Genomic DNA, 16,833 nt, shown 5'->3' with positions numbered 1-16,833 from the left:
CTAATATACTAAATCTTATCAGATCCAGTACGAAAAATCGTACCGTGTACATACCGTTGGCTTTACACACACGAACATGCATGTACGCACACGCAAAAACACGCACTTATTGTTAGGCGTACACGCACGAACACGCACATAGGCGCACACATAGAGATGTATAATGTTATGCTATGGAATAAAATATTAAACTATATAGATTTTAGAAGTAATTAAGGAAAAAAGTAATACAAAAAAGTGTAAAAAATGATCTTGTTATTGTAATTGTATTGTAACCAAATTATTAACATTACATTTTAAGTTGAAAATAGTACTTTAGAAAATATATAATACTTTACTATTGGAAAAACAATAAGAAAGTAGAAGTCTGAAAATGTAGCATAAAAAAAGCATTTTCAATTTTCTTAAGTATATATATTCTATGTTTTAATATATTTTTATTCAGTATTTTATATAATCATATACATATAATCCAAACAAATTATGGAAGAAATAATAAAAATGACGTTTAATATCGCTTAATTTAATCTATTTCGAAAGTTTTGTATTGCATTTTTAAAAGCGCGGCAACCCAATGAAAAAATTTTAATTGTATTCCATCTAATTTATAATATATATTCTATATATTCTATATATTTTAATTATTCACAATTAATTTGTTTCTGTTTCGTACAGAAAGAGACTGCAGGGAATACTTACGTTTATAATTCATATATGAGACAAAAATCTATTATTATCTTTAAAGCATACGAGGAAGGCGACATAAAAGATATTCACATAACCTAATTTTATATTTGCGATTATCTTTATGATAAATTCAATCAATTATGTTTTCTTTGTTACAGTTCCATCCACTAATAAAAGACAAAGTACTATTGTAACATGTTAAGGAAGTAGAAGCGAATATATATATATATATATATATATATATATATAACAAATTTTGTTGAGAAGAGATTAATTTATCATTATTTCTTGATTTGCAAATTACCTGATCGTCCTTCTTATTAATTTAGAGTTTTGCTATGTAGCTCGATGCTGTAAATTAAATTCTGGTTTCCGGAAAAAGATTTCGGTTAGTGCGGAACGAATTCTCGAAAAGAATAAAGAATCTTCTGTACTACTAAATCGTTAATAAACTAATGATATTATGGGCCGATCTCCACTGAACTCCCGGTCTCACGTCTCACCATCTCCTATTAGTTTGAACCATAAACATACAATATATTAGATAGAGCATTGACTGCGTTTAATAGAGAAAACTATGCATTGCAACTTTTGTGAACTTCGTGAATCTGATTGGCGTATGTTCTTAGTTTTGGCGGTTTTGACGAAAATTAAAAGCATACACCAATGAAACAATCATATTTACTAATTGTACATACAACAATTGCAGAATCTTCTCTGTTGAACGTTAGTCATTTTTTATTTCAAACAGCTAACGTAAAAATATTCGTAGTACGGCAGATTTCTTCTTTTCGAGAATTCGTTCCGCACTAACCAAAACATTTCTGGAAAACAGACATCAGAATTTTATTCAATACAGCCACGTGGTAAGTTTCAGAAACATTGGAAACGACAAGGGCAGTCAAGATATCTGCAAAATCAAGTATAATAATGATAAGTAAATCTCTTTTCACGAAATCCGATAAATTTGCTTTTACACGTTAAAATGTTATAAAATAGTATATTTCGTCTTATTATTAATGGACAGAAATGCTACAAAAGAAGAGAAAAATATGGAATTTTTTATTAGATGATTATATAAATATAAAATTAGATTACGTGAAAATATATCTTTACATCACCACTCGCGTGTGTGTGTGTGTGTGTGTGTGAGCGCGTTTTTTAGACAATTTTTTGTTTCAACTCAGATGAATTGTAAACATAACTATTCTTTTTGCGGTTTCACTCATATGTAAAACAGAAAGAAATTAATATTGAATAATTAGAATACAATACAAATTATAATATAGTTAGAATATAATTAAAATTCTTTTGTTGAATTGCCGCGTTTTTAGTTATGCAATATTAATTCGAAATAGATTAAATTGAACGATATAAATGGGATTACTTTTTTCATGATTTGTTTAGATTATATATAATTTTATAAGATATAGAATCTATAACTACCTTAAGGAAATTGCCCAGGTAGAACATAAAACTCATAATGACGTCATTATGACGTCACTAAAATGTCATTTTGAAAAAATCATAATGATCTCATTTAATACATTTTTAGCAACGTTTTGATGACTTATTTTTGATTTCATATCCCGTGTGGAAATTTTATATAGGCTATAACCGGGCCCTATAAAGGTTTTCTAACTTTATTTGAGGCCCGAGTTAGGACGCCCATCTTGGCCCAATCTCGAGATGTCACGCTCTTTTATCTAGGGCCCTTATTGCTTTCCAAACTTGGGCCAATATGGGCGTACAAATTTTGGCTTGGGCCAAAAAAGATATATTCATATATCCATTTCGAAATTTTTTAACTTGTTTTTAACTACATGCAACTTATATAATGATATTTTTCTTGACTTATATAATGATATAATTCTATCTGAAAATTAGGCGTTTTATAATGGATTAAATGTTTTCTCGTATTTGAAAAACACACTTATCTTGGTGGGACTCGAACTCGGGACCTCTGGATCGTGAACCAACTGCCTTACGTGGTAGACTACTTTTTAATTTAATATAAGTGTTATATCTGCATATGTCATAATCAGCACAAATATATAATTTTTCAAAAATTATCTTAAGAAACAAATTCAGTTTAAAAAAAGTAATAAAATTTCGAAATGGATATACAAATATTTTTTTTGAAATGTCAGGTCAATGTCGGAAACCAGTGTCGGCTCGACACTGGCACGTAGCATTGGATCGATCACATGTATAAGTTAATTATTTAATATCACAAAAAGTAAACAGTTTAAATAAACTTTAGATAATTGAGTCATTTCTTTATGTGTATTTTAAAAAATGTATTGATTGCATCGTTTACATCAAAAGTAGAGTAAAAGAACTTTCCATTTTTTCTTCCACTTCTTACGAACACATGTACTTTTTTATACAAAATATTAATACATATCCCAAGTAGAACATAAAACTCATAATGACATCATGATGACGTCATTTAAAAGTGATTTTGGAAAAAATTTTTTATACATATATTACAGTTATTTATTTATTGTTCACACATATTCTAACAATTATTCAAGCAACATAAACTTTTTAAAAGTCATATAATGTGCAATTATTTTATATTAAGGGGATTTAAATCTAATGATTACTTTTGTCATCTTTAAATCATTTTTGAATCATTTTTGTCCAGATAACTTTTAAGTGATGAATAAAATCATGATGATGTCATTATGACGTCATTATGAGTTTTATGTTCTACCTGGGTGTATATACCTAACCTAACATTTCTGTTTTCGATACAATCATCGGTACATACATCGTTTTCCAATAAAACAATCTACAGTATTGTATTTTAATTTTACATGTAATGTAATTTGATTATACAAGATCATTTTCTACACTTTTTATTACTATTTTTTATTTATTTTATAACCTTATTAAATAAATTAAAAATTATTATTTTATTCTATATATGAAAATATAGATGTAATGTAACACTATATAGAATAAAATATAATAATCTTAAATATATTTAATAAGGTTACCAATAAATAAGAAAAAACCTAGTATTAAAATAGTGTAAAAAATGATCTTATTATATAATCAAATTATTTATATTACATTTAAAATAAAAATACAATACTGTGTAGAATAGTATTACTGAAAAACGATATGCATGTAATTATTATTTTAAAAAATAATAATACAGCTTAAAACACTTTAGGTTTGCAGCTATAAAATGGAAATAATACCTGGGAAAAGAAAGAACAGTTATTTGTATGTATATGAAGGGTATACATACAATATAGATAACAGATATACTTACACATATCGCTGTACAAAAAGACGTACTACAGCATGTAAGGGTGTGCTAGTTAAAGAAAGGGAAAGTTTTATCTTACAAAGTAATCATAATCATCCAAGCGATCCTCACATACTTGATATTTTGAATCTAAAAAGTGAAATGATTCAAATGTGTAAAGAGACCACTACACGAACAAAGAAATATTTGATACTGTTTCTCGAAAAAATCCAAAAGCAGCACCTTATATTTCATATAATACTATGAGAAATGTGTTATCGAAAGAAAAACTTAAAATGCGTCCTCCATTACCTTCAAGTGTATGTGATCTTGGCAATCTTCTCCAAAACTACGAATCTGTACAGGTTATTTACAAAGGCTGTGTTATATCTGAAGACAACAAATATTCTTACATATTTACTAGCGATAAACTTCTAAAAATATCAGAGGAAAGTTCTGAAATTTTTATCGATGGTACATTTTCTGTGAGTATTAGTTGTTATTATATTATATTTGTAATTAAAATATATAATTTTATTGAAATATTTGTGGACAATTATGATTGTTGTTATAGTTCTATATAAATGTTATTTCAGGTTGTACCAAGAGCACCAAATTTTGCACAGTTATTTTCAGTTCATGTGCGATACATGGATAAGGTATATTAATTTTATCATTCCATATAATTTTATTACATATATTTTTTCTATCAACATTATTTTAATATATAAATATTTTCTTTTAGGATATTGCAGTATTATTTATCTTGTGTGAAGCAAGAACGCAATTAGTATACAAATCCATATGGAAAGAAATTGTTAAATTAGCTCCTGATCTGCAATGTAATTTGCGCTTCATAATGTGTGATTATGAAAAAGCATCGATGAATGCTGTCCATGAACAATTTCCCAATGCATCTCTACGAGGCTGCTGGTTTCACTATTGTCAGGTATTTTAAATATTTTTTATTAGCAAAACTATTAGATTTGATTTATTTTATAGATTATTTACATTTTGACATTCATAATTTATAAGTTTTTAAAATAGTTTATTAATATATATTTTATGTTCACATTATAGGCTGTTTTGAAAAAGTGGAAACGATTAGAGCTTCTAAAAGCACCGCGTAAAATTGTGTCCATGGCAATGACATTAGCATTGGCACCATCAGAAATGTTTTCCGAAGGTTTAAATCTTATGCAGATCATTGCAGATAAGGAATCTGATAATTATCCTAACATATTAATTTTTATGAAATATATGAGGAGCACTTGGCTCCCAATATCAAAAAAAAATAAGTGTATATGGATGCCCAGTTAGAACTAATAATCTTGTCGAATCATTTCATAATATTATATCGCAAAAGATGCAAACAGTTCATCCAAATCTTTGGATATTTTTAGGTATGCTTATATACCCAGATAGCCAAATCTGTCAAGAGCATGTATTAAAACTGTGTGCTATATATTTTTGCCAGCAAAAAAACTGCAGATTTTATACAAAACTTGTTATATCAGATAATGATAGCAGAACGTTGGCAGAAATGTTATAAAATCTGCTGACATAATTTGGCAGCAAGTCAGTAGCAGAAATCAAGCAGGATTTGTATAGAATTATCATAGCAGATTGGTAGTAGAAACCGAGCAGGATTTGCGCAACGCAGTTTGGTATCAAATTGACGGCAGAAATCGAGCAAGATTTGCGCGCGCACAATCTGATGGCAAATTGACAACAGGATCTGCATTTTGCAGTTATTTAATAGTTCCTTCACCTACCGCTATGTGATGTATTTTCTCGCAATCAAATTTCTGTTAAAAATAGATATAAAGTCTGCAAGTCGTGGCTATTAATAAAAGATCAAAAGTATATTTTCAGTTTAATTTTTGATATCTGACAAGTCTAACATGAGAATATTAAACTTATTAGAATCAATAGGATATACATGAAAAATTATCCATTTACTTTCTATTTAAAGCATAAAGCAGAATTTAATTCTCATATAAATTATATCTTAAATTTTATAAATTATATAAATTTAATTATTTTTACAATTTATTTTATTAATTTAATTAATAGATTAAATTGAACATTTAAAATTGCTATGTGAGATATAACTACATACAATGTAATATGTTATACATTAAATATCATATTTATGAAAAAAAAATTATAAGTAGCGGATAACACGTCTTATGCATCTGTTATATTCATCGAAAAATATTGAATTTTATTATACTTATATATTCAAATGGCAAGGAACTGTGCAGATCCTACTCGATTTCTGCCGCCAATCTGCCATCAAACTATATGTGCAGATCTGCTCGGTTTCTGCCGCCAATCTGCTGTCAGATTTTGCTCACTAACTATGCTAGCAGAATATCATCAATTGCGGACACAGTGGATAGGAATCTGCAGTAAAGTCATGATTAGATCTGCTGTCATACTGCCGACATGCTGCTAACATTTTGCTATCTGGGTACATAATATACATTATATTTTAGGTATACTATACTAACATACAACACATGTTATACTATAAGTATAAAAACTGTATAATCCTTTATATATTTTAGTTGTTAAAAACAATAAGAAAAATAAAAATTTTTATTCGGTTTATATGATCACTGTAGAAATATATATATATTTATATACATATATATTATTTAATTGTTACAAAAATGAGTAACTTTTAACACAGAATAAATCTTAGATAATAATTTCTAAACTATTCTATTTTATCTGTATTTCTACATAGTGATCATAAAAACCGAACAAATGTTTTTACTTTTCTTAACAATTATAATATATAGAAGGTATTTGTTGAGAGAGAGAGAGAGAGAGAGAGAGAGAGAGAGAGAGAGAGAGAGAGAGAGAGAGAGAGAGAGAGAGAGAGAGAGAGAGAGAGAGAGAGAGAGAGAGAGAGAGAGAGAGAGAGTGTATGTATGTGTATGCGGGGAAAATGTATCGCGAGTGCATTCGCGCTTCGCTATGAGCGCGCAATTAAATCCGAGTGATTAACGCACTCGAATTCAGCGCGACGACACGCGTTATCCGCCTGTGCGCCAATCGCACCGCCGGCGCGCCCCGCTACCGCGCACAGCAGCGCGCGTTTCGCGCGCCAAATATCGTCGCCTTCGATCGCTCACGGGTAACCGTCCCGTGAGCGAAAAACAATAAACGGTGAAAAACAAACGGTTTTGTCCTCCGACATTCTAGAGGATTCCATATCTTTGTGTAACGAGAATCACAAATACGATGATTCTCGCCTCGGAATCTTCTCGAAGGTCGGCGGGATAGAACCGTTTGCCCGCTGCCTGTATGTTCACTCGTCTAGTCAGCTTTCACGCGCACAGACCGAGATTCTTTCGCTATTTTCTTCTCCTTTGTTCGAGCTTCTCGCGGACAGTAACTTTTTCGTGCGGTTGCACTTCCAGCGATCGTCGCACTGCTTGTCGCGATAAAGGTGCATCGCGCTTGCATCCTGTATATATATATTGTGTAATTTTCTTGTAAATATAGTGCCGTGGGTTATTTTTCTTCGTGTAAATCCTGTGTACTTTTTTCTTTCGTTGTGTCGTTGTACTACCTCTGCGTCCTCTGGACTCAATCGTGTCCGCGCAAAAACCGCTATCTACGCGCTTTAAGATTCCGCACAGTATTCAATATACAGTTTTTGTACTTATAGTATAACATATGTTATATATGTTATAACTGTATGTGTTATGTATATGTTATACATATATAAGTCTTTGTACCTAAATATATATAGTATTTCAATAATTATATTAAAAAAAGGTATTTCATATTGTAAAAAATAATTATTTTTGTAGATAACATTTCAAAACTAATTACGGATCAAGAAATTGATTATGATCGTTTAATAAATGGCCTACAAGTTTCAAGAAATCGTTGACGGTATAACAAATATAGAAATACAAGAATACAAGAAGCTCAAAGTTATTTATCTACTGGTATCTACTCGTTGAAAGAATTTTTACAGATATTTGATGAGGATAGCGGACGTCAGGAATATAATATGGAACTCATAATAGGCAAGTACTTATGAATTATATATTTTTATATATTTTATTTACAATATATACATTCTATTGATATTTTTTACAAGTATTATTCATTACAAATTTCTTGGTTGTCAAATTTTATAATTTTTATTACTTTTTACATTTTTTTTGTATATTAAATTTTTTAGATAATGACGAAGATGAAATTTGTGCGGATTTACACACAGACGGAGCTGTAGAAGCAGGTAAAATTTGATTAATCATTTTGTCTGAGAAAGAAATTTTCTTGTTATCATTTTGTTGTTTAGTTGTAAGTTGTAATTATTTTATTGTAATTATTTAATTATAAAAATATATACTTTCTTTGCTTTAATTAATACCAGTTAATAGCGTTGAAAACGCAATTACACGACAAAATACTCGACGTCGGAGACGAAAGAGATGCATATATGACACTAATGAATTCGAAGGTAAAAAACTATTATTTCTTTTTGTTAAATTCATGAGTGCATTTGATTTTTAATATAATTTTAATTAATTAGTTTATAATTACTCTTTAAATTTTATATTATATGCTTACATTTGATCATTTCTAATCAAATAAATACATTAATAAATAAAAGCACATTCAATTACGTGTAAAAGTAATTATATATATATATATATATATATATATATATATGTATATATATACACAGAGAATGGCTTATTTTAGTTTATCCACTGGAATATTTCGAGATTTTTAAGTTTAAGACAAAAATGCTTTAGACAGAAATTTTTTTGTTTGAAGGATAAATATGATGTAATTAAATTTAGAAAAAATCGACTTTTCCAAATTATACGGAGATCATCGTCACTTTTTAAATAGAATCACGCAATTTTTTTTACGTAATATAATTTTGTTACGTTATATAATATAATTCTTCTAGTATTCTGCATATAAAAATATTAAGGTAGAATTATAAAAAAAATCAATCCTTTACGAAGTGTTATTTATTCCCCTTCAAATCAAACAAATTTTGTCGGAATAAGCATTTTTGTTCTAAACTGAAAATGTCAAGATATTCCAGTGGATAAATTAAAATAAGCTACCTTGTATATATAAATATATACATATATTCACAAATATATATTTTATAAATTTTATAAATATATATTTTATATATGTATATGTGTGTATATATGTATGTATATGTGTGTATGTGTGTGTGTGTGTGTATGTGTACAGGTAACATTTTTGAAATGCTGATTATATAGTATCATTTAATTAGATTTGTTTGTTGTTGAAAATAATAATATATTTGAGCATTAGAAGTGTTTATAATATTTTAATAAAAATTTGTTAGACTAAATAATTACTTTTTATCTAATTATCGTTACATTATTAGCTCAAAATATATAATTCAAACAATATCTAAATCATTTTTTTATACCAATATCATAACAATTATGTAACTTTTAAATATTAACATTATTAATTTTTAAGCTTGTTTAATATAATACTCTAACATAGTATATATAGTATTTTATATAGTGTACTCTAACATAGTGTTTATTCGACAGTTTAAACTGTAGAGGTTGATGAAAATAGAGAAACTGAGAAAAATAACGATGACAATGATGAAGACAATTAAATATAATTAATTTGTAAGATTAAGAGACATGCATAAAATATACACAATAAGCTCAAGATATAATTTAAACAATTTAAATCAGTCGTTTTCTTATACCAATCTCATAATAATTTAAATGAACTGTATATTAATATTATTCTTGCTTGCTAATATAATACTCTAACGTGCTGGTGTTTATTCAACAGCTGAAACTGCAGAAGTTGATAAAAATAGAGAAAAGGAAAATAATAATGATAATGATGATGGTAATGACAATGATGAAGGTAATTAAATATAACAAGTTGTAAAATTAAAAGACATTAAAAAATACACACATAAATATATACATAAAATAAAATAACACAATATTCTATTTTTTACAGAATATATTTATGAAGTTCCTTATGATGATTATAGTTACTGAACTAATGAAGAGACTACAGAAGATGACAAACAAGAAATGCCGTTCTTATCCATTAAGAATATAGAATCAACTATAAATACAAACAATTCATATGAAGAAGGCATATGCATTATATGTTTAATCGAGAAATCTAAGATAATGTTCATGCCATGTAAACATTTATGTTGTTGCAAAAACTGCATACAAAATTTATTGCTCGAAAAATGTCCTACGTGCAATAACAAATACGATGAATATATATCGGTAATAGGACTTCCGGTTCCGGAGTGAGAGTGTGTGACAGGTGTGAGAGTCTGTGGTCAGAGTTATACGGAAAAAAGGTGGTTGGAAGGAGAGGAGTGAAGAGAGGTGTGTATGGGTGATAAGAGAGCAGAAGTGGAGTGAAAGAGAAAAAGGGAGGGCGGTGAGTAGTGATAATTGGGACAGGATAGGAGGAAGAAAGTAAAGGAAGTTAGGTGAGGGAAAGACACGAGGCGTGGAAGGTGCAGAGAGAGTAGCGAGTGTAGACGGGTGGTGCGGAAGGTGAGAAGGCATAGAGTATAGGCAGTGGAGAAGGAAGAGTCGAGTGGGTAGGACGGAACGGTAGAGCACGGATAAAGAGTAGAGAAGATAGCCCGGGGTAAGAGAGAGTAGGACGCGGAGAAAAGAAGGATGACGAGAAGAAAGTATAGGCGGCAATGGAAGTAGTGGAGTTAGTGAAGGTAGGAGACGGGGGGGAGGCGGTGGAGGCGGGAAAGAAAAAGGTGGGGAGGCCAAGGAGGATAGAGGAGTTAGGGAAGGAAAGGAGAGGAAGTACGGGGAGCACGGGGTGTATGGAGGATTTTTTCAAAAGGAAAAGGGATGTGTTAGGAGAGGAAGGAAAGGATAGAGAAGAGGGGGAATTGAGGAGATACAAAAAAACGGAGAAATTACAGGAGGAGGGGAAAGATGATATAGGCAACTTAATTAGAGGAATGGAAGAAAGAATAACGAATAAGATTAAAGGGACAAAGGATTCAAAACTTAGAAAAGAGGGTAACGGTGATGGAAAGTGAAAAAGGAAAGGGGATGGAAGGGGGAGGAGGAGTAATGAGAGAAAGGGGGATGGAGGGGGGTAGGGGATTGGAGGAGACAATGGTAGCTAAAATGATAGGATGGGATAGGAAGATGGAAATGAAGGAGAGGGAGGAAAGGAGGAATAATATTGTTATTCGTAGATTAGAAGGGGGAACGGGGGAGACGAGGGAAAAGGTCAAAAAAGTGTTAGAGGAAATCGGAGTGAAAGCTGAGATAGAGTGGACTAGAAAGGTGGGAGGAAAGGAAAGGGGGGAGACGGAAACGGTGGTGGTAAGGTTAGGAAGTAGAGAGCAGAAGAGACAGGTAATGGAGAGGAAGAAAGGGTTAAGAGGGAAGGCGATAAGGATTGAGGACGATTTAACGTGGGAGGAGAAAATAAAATGGAAGCTGGGGGAGATTGCAGACGAGGAAAGGAAGAAGGGGAATAGAGTGTGGACAGGATATGGGAAAATTAGAATAAATGAATGTTGGTGGAGATGGGATGAAGGGGAAGGTAGGCTTAGGAATTGGAAGGGAGAGGTAAGAGAGGGGAGTGAAGAGAAGGGGGAACAAGAGGACCGGAAGAGAGAAAAGGAATAAGGAAATGTAGAGAGGAGAGGAAAGGAATAAGAGGGGAGGAAGGAGCAAAGAAGGAAAGAGAAGGAAAGGGGGGAGAAGGGGAAACTAAAAAAGGGAGGAGGAGGGAAAGGAGAGAAGAAGAGAAAAGGTGGAAGGTGAGTTTCTGGAATGTGGCAGGAGTTAAGAATAAGGAGGAAAAATTTTGGAAGGAGATTAAAAAATGGGACGTGGTAGTGATGATGGAGACATGGGTGGACGGAAAAAGTTGGGATAAGGTAAAGAGAAGTCTGCCGAAGGGATATAGATGGGAGAAACAGTTGGCGAGGAGGAAGAGTAAGAAGGGGAGGCCGATGGGGGGGGGATTATTATCGGTGTCAGGGAGGAATTAGGGATGACAATGGGGGGAGAGGTAGGAGAGGAGGAAGGATTAATGATGGTGGAGGTAGGGCTAGGAGAGGAGAAATGGAGAATAGTGGGGGTATATGTGAAAGGGGATATGGAAAGAAAGTTAAAAGTGTTGAAGGTTTGGATGGAGGAGCAGACGATAGGTGGACTGGTAGGAGGGGACTTCAATGCAAGGACAGGCTCGGGGGGAGGGATAGGAGGAGAAGGAGAGGAAGAGGAGGTGGAAAGAAGGTCGAAAGATAGAAAGATAAATGGGGAAGGGAGGAGATTAATAGAGAGGATGGAGAAAGTAGTATGGGGAATTTTGAATGCCACGGGAATGTGGAAGGGGACGAAGAAGGGGAGTTCACGTATACGGGGGGAAGAGGAGTCGGTAATAGACTATGTGATTTGTGAGGAGAAAGTGAGAGATAGGGTGAGAAGATTAGAAATAGGAGACTGTATAGAGTCAGACCATCACCCGATCATAATGTCAATAGAAAGAAGGAGCGGAGGGAAAAGAGGGAGAAAGAGAGGAGGAGAAGAAGGGAGAGGGGGGAAATGGACAGTAAGAGGAGGAGAAAGGATTAGAGAAAGGATAGATTGGGAAGAGGGAGAGGATGGGGGCTTAGAGGGAGAATTGGAAAGGAAGGTGAGACAGATCGGAGAGGAGTTGAGAGAGGGGGCAAGGGAAAGTGGGGATAGGGTAAGGAAAGGTTAGTGGGACGAAGAGTGTGAGGAGAAAAGGAAAGAAGTGAGGAAGGTTCTAAGAGAATGGAGAAAAAAAGGTGGGGGAGGAGGAGGGTACAGGAAAATGAGGGCGGAGTATAAATTGATATGTAGGAGAAAGAGGGAGGAGGAAAATGAGAGATGGATTAAGGAAGCGCAAGAAGCAAGGACGGAGGGGGAAGTTTGGAGGGTAGTGAACAGGGAGAGGAAAAAATGGAAGGGAGTAGATGAAGGGATAGAGTTAAAGGAATGGAAGAAGTATTTTATGTCGCTACTGGGAAGTATGGAAAGTAAAGTGCTGAAGGGAGGAAGAAGGAGGAGGTTAGAGGATGAGGAGCAGGAGATAGAGGGGAATGAAATAAGGAAAATTTTGGGGAGATTAAAGAAGGGAAAAGCGGCGAGGGGGGATGGAGTGCCGAATGAAGTATGGAAAGCTGGGAGGGATATGGCAGAAAAGTGGGTGAGAAAATTTTGTAATAGAGTATGGAGGGGGGAGGGATGGCCGGAACAGTGGAAGAAAGGGATAATAGTACCGCTATTGAAAAAGGGGGCAGGAGACAGGGTGGAGGACTATAGAGGGGTGACGTTAATGCCAACGCTATATAAGGTTTACATCGGAATTTTGACGGAGAGAAAGAGATAGAGAGAGCAGGAATGATTCCACCGAATCAAACAGGTTTTAGAAAGGGGATGGGGGTTATAGACAATATTTATGTATTGAATTATCTGGTGAACAAGCAGGTAGGAAGAAAAGGGGGAAGGATGGTTGCGGCATTTGTGGACCTGAAGGCGGCGTTCGACTCGGTGGACAGGGAGGTGTTGGGGGAAGCGATGAGGGAGAGAGGGGTTAGAGAAGGGCTAAGGGTGAGGATTGAGGAGACCTTTAAGGAAACGAAGAGTAGAGTGAGAGTGGGGGAAAGGCTAGGGGAGAGTTTCTGGACGGCAAGAGGGGTAAGGCAGGGGTGCCCGATGAGTCCATATCTGTTCAACCTGGTTGTGGCAGATGTGGAGGAGGTACTAAGGATGGGGGGGAGTAAAATTGGGAGACGAGAAGGTTTACTGTCTGGCGTATGCGGACGATATGGTTTTGCTCGCAGAGGAGGAGAAAGGGATGATACATATAATGGGGAAGCTGGAGGGGTACTTGGATGGAAAAAAACTGGAGATTAATGTGGGTAAAACGAAGATGATGAGGTTTAAAAGAGGGGGTGGTAGAATGAGGAAAGTGAAGTGGTGGTGGAAAGGGAAAGAGGTAGAAGAGGTGAAGGAGTTCACGTACTTGGGGTACAGGTTGCAGAGAAACGGGGGTCAGGAGGCACAAGTGAGGGAGAGGATTAGAAAGGCAGCGGCGGTTATTAGACAGGTATGGGGGATAGGTAAAAGGAGGTTTGCGGGGGACTGGGAAAGAAGGATTTGGTTATGTGAGAGGCTAGTAGGAACGGTGATGGGGTATGGAGCGGAAATATGGGGCTGGAAAGAGAGAAAGGAAGTAGAATCGATGCAGGATAGATGGATCAGATGGACATTAGGAGTGGACTGGTGTACGCCGGGGTACATGGTGAGGGAAGAGATTGGAAAAGAAAAAATTAGGTTGGAAGCAGGGAAAAGGGCGGTGGGATTCGAAAAGAAGCTGGGGGAGGGGTGAGGGGGAAAGCTGGCAAAGAAGTGCCTGGAGGAGATGAAAAAGAGGATTAGGGAAGGTAGAGAGCTATCGGGATGGGAGGAGGAAAGGAAAAAATTCTTTGAGGGAAGGGGAATGGAATTAAAAGAAATGGCGGAAAGGAGGGGGAGAGGGGAAGAAGTGTATGAAGGATGGGAGCAGCGGGATAGAGAATTGCAAAGAGAAGAAAGATGGGAAAAGATCAGAGTCCAGGTATAACAGATGGTATGGGGAGATAAAGGAGGAAGGAGTACCGGCATATCTAAAGAAGGGTTGGGGGAGAGTAGATGGAAGAGGGTGATTAGGCACAGAATGAACAATGAGATGAGAGGAGCAAAGTATTGGGAGAAAGAGGAAAGGAGGATGTGCAGGAGATGTGGAGGAGGGGAGGAGACATGGGAGCATGTGTTGGGAGAGTGCATGGGGGAGGAAGTGGAAGAGGACTGGCGGGGGAGGATGAATATGATACTAGAGAAGGAAGGGGGGGAGAATGGTGGTTGAGGGAGTTAGAGGAGAAAAGAGAGGGAAGGGGGGAGAGGGAGGAGGAAGGGGAGAAGGAAGGTGGGAGGGTGAAAGGACGGATGGATGGAGAGTGGATGAAGGAATCGGAAGTCGAGGCGGTTGAGATTAGGGTCAGATCTCTCTCTCTCTCGATAGGTTGGTATAGGGTAGAAGTGTAAGATAGTGTGTAAGATAGTTATAAGGAGATAATGTAAATAGTTGTAAATAGTTGTAAGTAGATGTAAGTTAGAGTAAGGAAGCGACAGATAAACAAAGAAGAGAAGGAAGGCTCGATAGGAAAGGAGAAAGGAGGAAAGGAGAAAGGAGGTCAAGGAGAGGAGAAAGGAAAGGAAGGACAGTGGAGGAAAAGGAGAGGAGGAGAAAAGGGAGAGGAAGAAGTTGGAGGAAAGGGGGAAAAGAATGTTGTTAGTTGTTAGTAGAATGTGAGGTCGCATATGGCCAGGAGAGGAAGGAAAGATGGGAGGTGTGAAGGTTTGGGTACGCTCCGTATAAAAGCGCCTTTAATCCCTAAGGGGGCAAATAAAGAATACATACATACATATCCGTAATAACACCATAATATAATCTTGGGTTGGTTTGTATTTATTTGTATATTTAATATATATTTTATTTTAACATATAATTTATTAAACATTTTTGATACATTAGTAACAAAAAACAGAATCAAATCTTCCAGATCTAATTTATATAAATGTAAAATAAATTATTATTTCATGTTAATCTATTTATTTACAGACAAGAAAAATAAGAAGACGTAAATACATTCATACCAAAGCATCACAAGTTAAAAATGTAAGTGAATTAGATCTGCAGTTTAACGACGGAAGTATTCACAACAAATTTACAAAAAATTGGCAGATAAACTATCTACATCATCAATTATATATACATTTTCATTTAATTGTTGCAATGTTTAGCGTATCTATACCAAAGCATCACAAGTCAAAAATGTTTTTATAAGTGTATTAGTTTTAAAAGTCGTACTGTAACTTAAAACGAAAGATTTGATTATTTTTTTTAAACTTGTAATATAATCGATTTTTTATAAAATGTTAATTTCTCAGATTTTGTTTCTCTAAAGCATTCATACTTTGCGTTTTCTTTTACATTTCTGCAATTTGATACAAGTAGAATCATACGTTGTGATACAAAGTGCAAAATTATTCTTAAGATCTTAAATAAGAAGAAAACTGTTACTTATTGTTAGTTTAAATTAGTAAAAGTATAAATATAAACAAATATATACAAACAATATTATTTCTAGATAAAAATATGTAATAAGTGTATTAGTATAAAGTTTATTAGTTTTAAAAAAAAGTCGTACTATAAGTTAAAACGAAATATTCTATTATTTTTTAAAACTTGTAATATAATCGATTTTTTATAAAATGTTAATTTCTCAGATTTTGTTTCTCTAAAGCATTCATACTTTGCGTTTTCTTTTACATTTTTGCAATTTGATACAAGTAGAATCATACTTTGTGATACAAAGTGCAAAATTAGTTGTTAAGATCTTAAATAAGAAGAAAACTGTTGCTTACTTTAAGTTAGAAAAATTAAAATATAAACAAATATATACAACAGTATTATTTCTAGATAAAAATATAACCTTCATTTACAAAATTTAAAATTGACATTTTTTATAACACTTGGCTTTTTTATAATAAATCTATTATATTTACTTTACTATAACTTACTCTATTATATTATATTTTTGTATATCATATACAGAAAGCTATTAATATTCTTTTAAAAAGTATTAATAAAAATTATAATTGAAGTTGTAATAAAGAACATCTATTAAATTTTATTCCATAAATAAGAAATTATTATTAGTTATGCCATCCATAGTTTCAACCTCATCATTAAAGCATAAACGTAACATATCCGAGAGATATTTCTTCAGATAATAATCA

The 16,833-nt window shown here is 33.6% G+C and overlaps 1 protein-coding gene and 1 pseudogene across 1 annotated transcript; both read left to right on the top strand.

Annotated features, from left to right (window-relative positions):
• Window positions 1-3,886: 3,886 nt before the first annotated feature.
• Window positions 3,887-9,605, top strand: LOC145948212 (uncharacterized; annotated as a pseudogene).
• A 3,784-nt stretch (window positions 9,606-13,389) lies between these two features.
• Window positions 13,390-14,380, top strand: LOC145948211 (uncharacterized). The gene is made up of 2 exons (XM_083057955.1): window positions 13,390-13,768; window positions 13,833-14,380. Exons 1-2 carry the CDS (start codon window positions 13,390-13,392, stop codon window positions 14,378-14,380), a joined length of 927 nt encoding a protein of 308 aa, XP_082914081.1.
• The last annotated feature ends 2,453 nt before the right edge of the window (window positions 14,381-16,833 follow it).

The sequence above is a fragment of the Prenolepis imparis genome, unplaced genomic scaffold, assembly GCF_030444845.1.
Source record: "Prenolepis imparis isolate NDT839.2.m4 unplaced genomic scaffold, iyPreImpa1.0 SCAF_280, whole genome shotgun sequence".
NCBI lineage: Eukaryota > Metazoa > Arthropoda > Insecta > Hymenoptera > Formicidae > Prenolepis > Prenolepis imparis.
This window is presented reverse-complemented; position numbering and strand designations above follow the sequence as displayed.